General features: G+C 51.9%; 1 protein-coding gene across 1 annotated transcript; it reads right to left on the reverse strand.

The window, feature by feature from the left end:
* Window positions 1-1,253: 1,253 nt before the first annotated feature.
* On the reverse strand, window positions 1,254-3,981 carry B3GNT3 (UDP-GlcNAc:betaGal beta-1,3-N-acetylglucosaminyltransferase 3). The gene is given in 6 exon segments (XM_007195481.2): window positions 1,254-1,623; window positions 1,625-1,685; window positions 1,688-1,905; window positions 1,907-1,941; window positions 3,414-3,894; window positions 3,896-3,981. Coding segments are annotated over 6 exon segments (1,065 nt in total). The 3' UTR covers window positions 1,254-1,439.
* Between the last annotated feature and the right edge of the window lie 6,543 nt (window positions 3,982-10,524).

Genomic DNA, 10,524 nt, shown 5'->3' on the forward strand with positions numbered 1-10,524 from the left:
AGCTGTAGTCCCAGTGAGAGGAGGTGAGCCGGGGGAAGAGAGGGGAGGCTGCGTGGTGGCGGGGCAGGATTCAGAAGCAGCCGTGCCAGAAGCAGGTGGGTCCAGCGTCCCATGCAGCTAGGAGTAGTATCACCCCTGTGCCTCTCTCTCCGGAGCCTGCCATCAAGCTGGCAGTGAGAATCAGTCTGCAGGGGGAAATATAAGCTGAGGGCAATAGGGAGCCATGGAGGGTGTGGGGGGGGGTGCAGGGGAGGATGATGTGAGATCTGCCTGATAGAAGCTTCCATAGCCTCTACTTCATCCTTGCCCTGTTTTACTGTTGTATATTTTCTTCTGGAAGTGAGATTTTAAGGATGAATGTAGACTGATCTGAGTTAAAACTTGTAAATCACTTTAAAAAACAAAAAAAAAGACCTCTAAGTCTTTGCAAAACATTTTATTCCCTGAGGACCTCGTCTCCAGTCCTCACTCTGCTGTGTGAGGTCCCCTTTACCACTGCCCTGTGAAACCTGTCTCAGACACCTGTCCGAGGGTGGCAGGGCTGGGGGGTCACCAGTTCACTTGGATCTCCCCAGTCTGAGAGACACACAGGGGCGGGGGCCAGTCCTGGGTCCCGAGAACTTAGGGTTCCCCAAGGACCTGAATATCCCCCTTCTCTGGGCAGTAAGGTGTATGTGCTGGCCTTGGGCCCAGTGAAGACCCCTCTTGCCCCAGTACTCTTTCCTGTATTGTCGGGGAGCACCGGTGTGGGGCTGGGTCCTGTCAGGGACTCCAGAAACTCTGAGCTCCGATAGCCTGAGACAGATAGCTCCCTCCCTCCTCTGCCCAATGTTTCCACCATAAGAGCGCTTGAAGCCACAAGCAGGGAGGGGGTGGTCCCATTCCCAGACTCTCTGGCCCCTCCCACCATCTGAGGGGTCCAAGATCCAGGGAGGGGTGGAGAACAGAAACCCTCTCTTCCCAGCTGAAAACTCCTTCTTGCTTCAGCTGCGTGTGGACCCAGGTGTCCTCAATTGGCCTTGAACCATTGCAGGAATTCACCCACCATTGCAGGTTCACAACCAAGGAGAGGCTGGTCACTGCTTAGGCTTTAGCCCATGATCAAGGTCAGGGCTAGGAAGTGGGACATGGAAAAGGTATGGATGCAGCAGCAGCAGCTGGGACCCTAGCAGAAGTGCTTCTGCCATTAGCTGACATGGAAAGAGATGGTCCTTCCAGCTGAGAGTCTAGGGAGGATGATGGAACACGGTCTAGGCAGTACTAGGTGAGTTTTGAAGGATGTGTAGGAATTCACCGGTCAGACTCCTCCAACCTCCCTGGTACTCTCCTAGGTCCTGCCCACTTAGGAGGACAAAGGTCTCAGCTTCCGGGGAGGAAGCTGCTGCCCTTTCTATGGGGATGGAGACAGTAGCCTCGAGGCTGGGGGCCCTGACTCCACCTCAGTAGATCTGTGTCCGCTTGTCACAGGTGAGGTTGGGCTGGTTCAGCACGTCCCACATGAGCAGCATCTCGTAGGGCAGGAAGCGGTGCACCAGCGGCAGCTCTCGGTAGAAGCAGGGGTCAAAGGAGGACAGGCAGCTGGAGGGGGCCTGAACACCGGCTGTGAGGATACCACTGTGTGAGGCCCTCCTGCTTTTGGCACATGCCCAGGAAGACATCAACAATGGGGAAGAGGTCCAGGGCGGGGGGGAGTGGCGCAGGGCAGTGGCTGTGAAGCGGGACAGTAGGAAGCCACCACCCCCGCAGTAGGGCGGGTAGTGTTCCTCCTCTGTCACCACCTTCGGCACATAGTACTTGCTCCAGGGAAGGGGGACGGGGCACACACTGAGGGTCAACTTCCCCACAGAGAGGTGGTGGTCAGGGTGGGCAAAGACGTCATCATCCCAGTTGAGCATAAAACTGGCATGTGCACCGTGTCTTCTGCCACTGTAGGAAGAGCACCTGCAAGGGGGAGTGGACAGGGCACACGGGCTTGATGTCTGGGGCCATCAGCTTTGGGTCCCTGTCAGCCACCCCAGCCCAGCGAGGCCAGGCAAGGATGTGTTTTCCATTCAGGCTATTCTGGGTTAAAGGAGTCATTCTGTGGTCCTTTGCAACCAACTGCCCCTCTCTGTGCCTCAGTTTCCAACTTCCCAGACAGGACGCATCATGGGACCTGCCTCCAGGAGTGTTGGGGATCTACAGAGATGATGCTCTGTAAAGCACCAAGGAGTGCTTGAAAATTGTCACATTTACATTTATTGCTATTCCTTCTGACTCTGCCTTGCCAAGCACTACCATTAAATAATTACTTGTATGATTGTTATATAACATCTACCTCCCCCACCAGACTCTGGGGTCCCCCTGGGTGGGAGCTGTGTCTCTCCTATGTGCCATCTCTTCAGCACCCATTATGGGGTCAATACTTTGTAGGCACTGGATTCATGTTTGTCAAGTTGACGTTTATCACATGCTTTTGTGTTCTGCGTTAAGAGCGTGGCACGTTAAGAGGTTCTGGGCACTCTACCCGCCTTGGCTTCAGTTACCTCCATAATAACTTTGGCTGCATGCTAGGCACCGTACTCAGTGCCTGCCCTACCTTGAATCCTTAGTACAATTTTAAGAGGCAGGTGTTGTCTTCAATCTCATTTACAGATGAGGAAATAGAGGCTCTCCAGAGAAAGTGCCTTGAGCAAGGTCATACAACAGAGAAGGTCTGTTGTTCAAAGTCTTGAACCCAGACCTGTCTGTACTTACTATGAGCAGGAACCTGCACTGGGCCCCTTTCAACTTGTGTCTCTACTCAGCTTACTCCATCCCCACCCCCCCGCATCCTGGGTGGGTCCTTGGAGCCTTCAATTCCTCCTCTGAGCATGGGCAAGATTCTTTCTACCCCTCATGGTTTCTTTTCCATCAGAAAGGTCTTTGTGGAGTATCTAACACACAGACCTGGGCCTCATGGGGAGACAGAACCAGAACAAAGAAATAAGATGTGTTCTGTCCAGCCCTCCCCATGCGCCATTGCCAATGTTATCTGAGCACCTGGCACTGGTCCAGGTGCCTTATGAATATCATCTCATGTAATCCTCACAGCAGCCCTCAGAGGTGGGTGAGTTCAATTAATATCCCATTTCCCTGATGAGGAAACTGACGCACAGAGAGGTGAATGATCATCCATGGCAAACAGCAGATAAGAAGCGGAGTCTGGATTTGAGCCCAGGTCATCAAGGCTTGGAGAGCCAGGCTTGTAAGTCCTTTCTCCCTGCCTCCCTTGGACAAAGAAGACTTCGGATCACCATGAGGACAGTAGATGGGGTGGGGCGAGGTTGATGGGAGTTTCTGGTCCCCAGAGCTCCTCAGAGGAGGTGGTAGCAACTTTGGGCTGGAAGGAGAGGTGGCCCCAATCAGGTGACACCCTCCCTGCCCCAGCCCACCTGTTTGAGCGTGAGGTTGAAGAATGAGTCGTAGAAATACCACTGCAGGATGTCACCATGCATCCGCACCTCCATGGCCTACAGCCGGTTGACCTTGCGCGCCTCCAGCGAGTTGGGGTCCGTGCCCACCAGGAAGAGGCGGCGCAGCTGGACACCATGCACCTGGCGCTCACGGCCCCACCTGTGCCGCACCAGCTCCCGGTGCTCATAATTGCTGGGCGAGGACTTGATCACCAGCAGCAGAAAGACTGGCTGCACGCACTTGTCAGGCGGCACGTCCTGGAGCAGCACGAAGTCGCGGCAGTGTTTGTACAGCAGGAAGTTGCGGATGTGCTGCAGCTGCCTGGCGAAGTCCGACAGGGCGGCCATGGAGATGTTGGCCAGGCAGGGGGCGGGCGGTGGGCGGGAGGGCGGCGAGGGCCAGACCAGAGCCACGAGGATGCCCGGCGGCTCCTTCAGGCCTGGGCAGGTGGGTGGTGACGTGCAGATTGAAGAGGAGGAGGAGGGTGAAGGTGCCCAGAGCCACAGCCAGGCCCACCTCTGTCCGCAGGGGCCGAGAACACCTCATTCTGGTCCGCCTGAGTTTGGGATTGGTCCGAAGAGACCCCTGGTCAGTTTCTGCAGACAATAACACTCACTGAAGATGCCTGAAGATGCCAGATGGGCCAAGCACTTTTCCAGAGCTACCTGTGGACCCCAACACCTGGTTGCAGCCCTATAGCTGCTCAAGTTGGAAAAATACTGAAATTCACCCCCAGAGATTCCCCCGGCTCCCACCTCCTCCAGTACCCCATGTTGGCTCTGACTGTTGCCCAGGCCCTATCAGGGATCAATATTTACAGAGAAAACAGGCATGGAGATGCCAAGGTGAGCCTCCCAGATTCAGTGTGCCCAGAATCCCACCCCCCACCCCCCGCATCCAAGCTGGTCCTCTTTATGTCCCCCTCTCAGAGATGGCCCAGGAGCCTCCCCGAGAGAGGCAGAGAACTCCCTTTTTAGCAGTTGAGAGCTGCTGGGATCCTTCCTGCTTCCCTTTTCACTTGCTCCTCCAGGGAGCTCTGAGCTTCTGGGATTCTGATATAACCATCACTCATTCTTCTTGACTATTTTTTTAATAAATTTATTTTATTTATTATTTTTGTTTATTTATTTATTAGTTTTGGCTGTGTTGGGTCTTCGTTGCTGTGCACGGGCTTTCTCTAGTTGCCACGAGCAGGGTCTACTCTTCATTGCGGTGCGCGGGCTTCTCACTGCGGTGGCTTCTCTTGTTGCAGAGCATGGGCTCTAGAGTGCACGGGCTTCAGTAGATGTGGCGCGTGGGCTCAGTAGTTGTGGCTCGCGGGCTCTAGAGCGCAGGCTCAGTAGTTGTGGCGTACATACGGGCTTAGTTGCTCCGCAGCATATGGGATCTTCCCGGACCAGGGCTTGAACCCGTGTCCCCTGCACTGGCAAGTGGACTCCCAATCACTACGCCACCAGGGAAGCCCTTCTTGACTATTTTTAATGGTCCTGTGAGCTGAGCATGGGCCCTGGCTCTTCACAGAACCCTCAGGCCCAGCATGTCTCAAACAAAGCTATCTTCCTTGGCAAACTCCTCTTCCTCCTTTAAAACGCATCTCAAATGATCCATTCTCTGGGAAGTCCTCTTGGACCTCTCAGGAAGAGTCCTGGTTTCCTAGTTATCCCTGTCTCCCTCTCTGGCTAGGTCATTCAAACAGGAGGGAAGGGGGCAGGGCACAACCTTTGAAAGAATGACATAGCCCACAGACATGACATAAACTGATTAGAACCAAATGGATCCAGGATGGCAGACAAGTCAACTTCCACTAGACCTTGAGCCTCACTATACACTCACTGTTACACATCAGCAAGCTAAATGACACTATAGGCACCATGACAATTCCAAGACCGACCATAAGGATCAAAAAGTGGGAAGTGGCCCAATTCTTGGAAATCCCCGCCCTTTCCCAAAATAGCTGGAATACTCCTCCCACTCATTAGCCTATAAAATTACCCACCCCTATAAAAACTGATAACCCCATACCCTGGTGCCTTTCTCACCTGATATGGTGTGTGATCTCAGTTGGAAGACTGTGGGTTTTGGCCTGGTTCGAGTCCTGGCTGCGTGGGTTCAAGTGTCAGTCTGGGTTTAGGCTGGGTTCAAGTCCCAGTCTGAGGTGTACAGTTTCATCATGATCTCTGACTTTTTCTTCCCAAGACTGGGGGCTTCTTGAGGGTCCTGGCATTGCGCAGCATGAGGCAAACACATGGGGGAAGCAGAGAGTGTCTGAATGAATGAATTTATGAATAAAAGTAAATTCATTAAGTTTCTCTCTGGCACACTTTTTTTGGGCGGGGGGGTGAAGTAGAAAAGAAGAGCTTTATTGCTTTGCCAGGGAAAAGGGGGAAGCAGCAGGCTCGTGCCCCTCAAAACTGTGTGTCCCAACCCAGGAGGATGTGGCAATGGTTCAAGGGCAGGCTTGCTGATAAGGATTAGGGTGTGTGCAGGGCCTGCACTCCTTTAATCTGGTCTCAGGTAATCTCTTGATGAGTTTCTCTGGTTCCTTTAATCTGGCCTCAGGTGGTCTTTTCTGGAGTGAAGAATGGTAACATCTTCCATTTGCTGGGGGTTTTAGTTCTGGTCTCAGGATTTAACAAAGCTCAGGTTCTTGATGTCTCGTCACAAAGAATTCAGTGAGAGACAAAGTGATAGGTAAGAGGTGGATTTAGGGCTTCCCTGGTGGTGCAGTGGTTAAGAATCCGCCTGCCAATGCAGGGGACACAGGTTCGAGCCCTGGTCCGGGAAGATCCCATGTGCCGCAGAGCAACTAAGCCCTAAGCCCTAAGCCCATGTGCCACAACTACTGAGTCTGGGCTCTTGAGACCATGAGCCACAGCTACTGAACCTGCGTGCCTAGAGCCCGTGCTCCGCAACAAGAGAAGCCACTGCAATGAAAAGCCCTCGCACCGCAACGAAGAGTAGCCCCCGCTCTCTGCAACTAGAGAAAGCCAGCACACAGCAACGGGAGACCCAACGCAGTCAATAAATAAATTAATTAATTAAATAAATCTAAAAAATAATATAAAAAAAAGAAGTGGATTTGTTTAGAGAGAAACACACTCGACAGAGTGTGGGCCATCTCAGAAGGTGAGAGCAGCCTGGCACACTTTTATTTATCCATCAACCACCTCCCCCCCGCCAAAGATTTCCTTTCCCATATCTAGGCAGAGCCCTTGGTCTCCTGTCCACATCCCTTTCCCAGGCTTCCCTGGACTCCCTCAATGTCCCTTTGTCTGGAAAGGTGGTATCTGTGCTGTGTTCCAGCCCTAAATTTGAAGATCTATTTTCCAGCGCAGCATGAAAATGCCAGATTAGATCCAAGGCAGGACTTACTAATTCAGTAAACACTTACTGTCTCACCTCAGAGAGGTGCCCTCTGGAGCCCAACTCCTGGGTTTAAATCCCAACTCCATCACTCCCTGGCTGTGTGCCCTCCATACCTAGGGTCTCAGTTTCCTCAGTTATAAAGGGGGCATCTGAGCAACTCACTAGGTTGTGCAGGTGTGAAGGGAGTTCCCGGCACCTGGTACCTAGTGGGTATTCAACGAGTATTTGTTGAATGAATATGTGAACCCCAGCACTTACTTCAGATTGCCTCAGGATGTCTGTGCTCGTCTGGGGCCTCCTCGCTCTCCCCTCTGGCACCTGAAACACTGTGGGGTAGTCAGTGGATTCTGGTAGGCCCCTCGAGCTCCAAGCAACCCCACCCAGCAATTGCCTGGGAGCAAGAAGAGAGTAGTTTCCCATTTTATCTAGAGCCACAAATGGGTGCTGGTGCTTGGGACAGAGGCTCCTGCCCTGATCCATGAGGCCATTTCCCCAACGTGCCCATCACTGTCTCTGCACACTGCCTGGCCAAGGCCTCTCCAGCCAGGTGTCTCCCCGAAATGAGGCTCAGATCCCACTCCACAGGTTCTGCTGTGTGACCTTGGGAAAGAAGCTTGACCTCTCTGAGCTTCAAAGTAAAATGGGAATTAACCCTATGTAAGAGTGTGGTTGGGATTTTAACCTCAAACATGCTGAGCACGGTCCTGCCTCAGGACCTTTGCACAGTTTATTTCCTCTGCCTGATTCTCCAGATTTCTATACAACTCCCTCCTCCCCCTCCTTCTTGTCTTTGCTCAAATGTCCCCTTCTCAGGAACACCTCCTCAGGACACACCATCTCACTGGCAGCCCTGATCCCCCACCCTAGCCTACTTTTTCTTTCTTCCACAGCACTTTTCACTTCCTAAAATAAAAACTTAAAAAAATGGAGCTTCCCTGGTGGTGCAGTGGTTAGGAACCCACCTGCCCGTGCAGGGGACACGGGTTCGAGCCTTGGTCTGGGGAGATCCCACATGCCGTGGAGCAACTAAGCCCGTGCGCCACAACCACTGAGCCTGCACTCTAGAGCCCGCGAGCCACAACTACTGAGCCCGTGTGCCACAACTACTGAAGCCCGCACGCCTAAAACCCGTGCTCCACAACAAGAGAAGCCACCGCAGTGAAAAGCCGGCACACCGCAATGAAGAGTAGCCCCCGTCACCGCAACTAGAGAAAGCCCGCGCGCAGCAACGAAGACTCAATGCAGCCAAAAATAAATAAATTAATTAATTTAAAAAATTTTAAAAAATGTACTGCTTCTCATCCATCTTCCCCACCAGAATACAAGCTCCATGCAATAAGTCTTATTCATCATTTTATCCCCAGCCCCTAGAACTGTGCTTGGTGAGTAGTAGGTGCTCAGTAAATGTGTGTTGAATGAATGAATGAACGAACGAATGCTGGGATGCCACAGCATCTGAAAAAATATTGACTCTTGGGACTTCCCTGGAGGTCCGGTGGTTAGGACTCCGTGCTTCCACTTCAGGGGGCACGGGTTCGATCCCTGGCCGGGGAACTAAGATCCCGGAAGTCGCATGGCGTGGCCAAAATATACATATGTTGACTCTCAGAATGAAGTTACACATTCATTCATTCGAGCCAATATTTACTGTGCTTCTCCTGTGTGCCAGGCACCTCCCGGGAGCGGGGACACAGTGGTGAACAGGCATGGGATACCTCAATGTCTCTGCCACTCTGGGACTCACATGCTTGAGGGGGAACAAACACTAAATAATAACCTCGGTGAAGAGATACAAGGGGATGAATGCCACGGGAGGAAATGGGGTTGGGTGGTGGGTGTGGATTTTGAGGTCTGGATGACATTTAAGCTGGGATGTGAATGGCACAGAGGAGCCATCATGGCTGAGATTGTGAGGGAAAGATCCCCAGGGAGGGAACAGCAGGTGCAAAGACCCTGAGGTAGGAAAGAGCTGGTGGAGTCTGAGCAGCTGGGGACCCTGTCTGCGGGTGGCACAGAGCCTGTCTTGTTTCCATGGCGTCCCTGGGTTAGCTGCCAGCCTCAGCGGGTGGTTCACCATCTGGAGGGCAGGTCTGGGAGACCCAAAAAGGCAAATCACAATCTTGAGAGGAGACTGTGAACTGACAAATGATGCAAGAATGAACAGAATCCTAGAAGGACATTTTCCTGAGCTGAAGAGGGGCCCGAGTCCAGAGTGGACCACAAGAAAGGAGCGTTCCCAGGTGAACCTGGCAGATCCCTGAGCTCCGAGGACGGGAAAAAACTCAAGAGCTGCAGTAGAAAGCCCAAGTCACCAAAAGTAAGACCAGAGATGTCACAACATTCTCTTTGGTGACACTGGTGGCCAGAGACCCACAGATGCTGGAAGACAAGGGTGTGCCTGGGACCCTAACTTCTGGCTAAGAGACACCCTCATTCAGAATCCCATGAAAATTTAGAGGGTGATTCCCCCCTACCCCATCTGCAGTTTAGAGTCTAAATCAGTTTTCCATCAGGGGTTATTCTGCTCCCACGGGATACTTACTGGGCAATGTCTAGAGACATTTCTGGTTATCATGATTGGGGCAGGGTGGAGAAATGGGACTGCTAACGGCATCGAGCAGATGGAGGCCAGAGATGCTGCTTAAATTAACATCCTATAGGGCACAGGACCGCCCCATGACAGAAGATGATCCAGCATTGTCAAGATTGAGAAATCCTGGTCTAAATAAGCACAGAAACCAGAATAGAGAACTCAAAAGGAGGAAGGATCCAAAGAGGAGAATGAGGGACTGAACAAAGAAGCTTGATATAGGTTTAGTTAAGTTCATTAGATGGAGTATTTATGAGATTTATTACTATTTAAATAGAAAATCAAACCTAAATGGCCAAGGATCCGTTAGCTGGGAATGTGTTTAGTGCCAAACAAGAGCTCCAAAACAAAGAAAGATACCTCAACAAATAGGAATATTTACAACTCAGCCAAACCTGGACATTGGGGAGGGGGAAGGTGTGAGAAGAGGTAAAATGACTAAATGGCTCATATCACTGGGATCAGGGTATCTGGGCAAAACAGAAGCTCTTGGGGGTGGCCATTTGGTTTTAATTAAATCCATTAATGCTTGTTCTTTTCCTTGCATTTTCTTTCTTGTTTATTTGTAAGATCTCTTTGCATATGAAACACTTAATCTTTGTTGGCTACCTGCATTCCCAACTTTTTCTTGCCAGGTCTCCGGTTTCTTTAAATGGAGGGATCTTACAGCGACTTCACCCTCCCAGCCCCCACAAGGCTCCTGATTGGGGTCTGAGAGCTCAAGTTGGGGGTGGAGGGGATGGAGGCTCACATCCCCTTCCCCTTACACTAGACCTCTATTAATGCATCGCAGATCCCCTTCCCTTTTCCATCCACCAAGGCTACCTCCACCCCTAACTCATGGTCCCTTAAAACTTCAAGCAGCAAATGTTTCCAAACTCACAACATCCCACATCCAGACTGGCATAAAAAAGAAACTCCAGGCCCCGCTTTCAGCCAGGCTGAGAGCGCTGGGGATTCACTGGTCCAGGATACCTTGCTGGGTGTCTCAGTGGGCTGAATCCCAGGTAGTCCCCAACCTCTCCTTACAGGCCTTACTTTCTAAATGGGCTGGGACCTCACACCTACCGTGGGAAAAGCTGGGGCTTACGGGCTCCACTTAGCCAAGGACGGGAAGCCTCTTGGTATCACTT

Source organism: Balaenoptera acutorostrata, chromosome 2 (assembly GCF_949987535.1).
Source record: "Balaenoptera acutorostrata chromosome 2, mBalAcu1.1, whole genome shotgun sequence".
NCBI classification, from domain to species: domain Eukaryota; kingdom Metazoa; phylum Chordata; class Mammalia; order Artiodactyla; family Balaenopteridae; genus Balaenoptera; species Balaenoptera acutorostrata.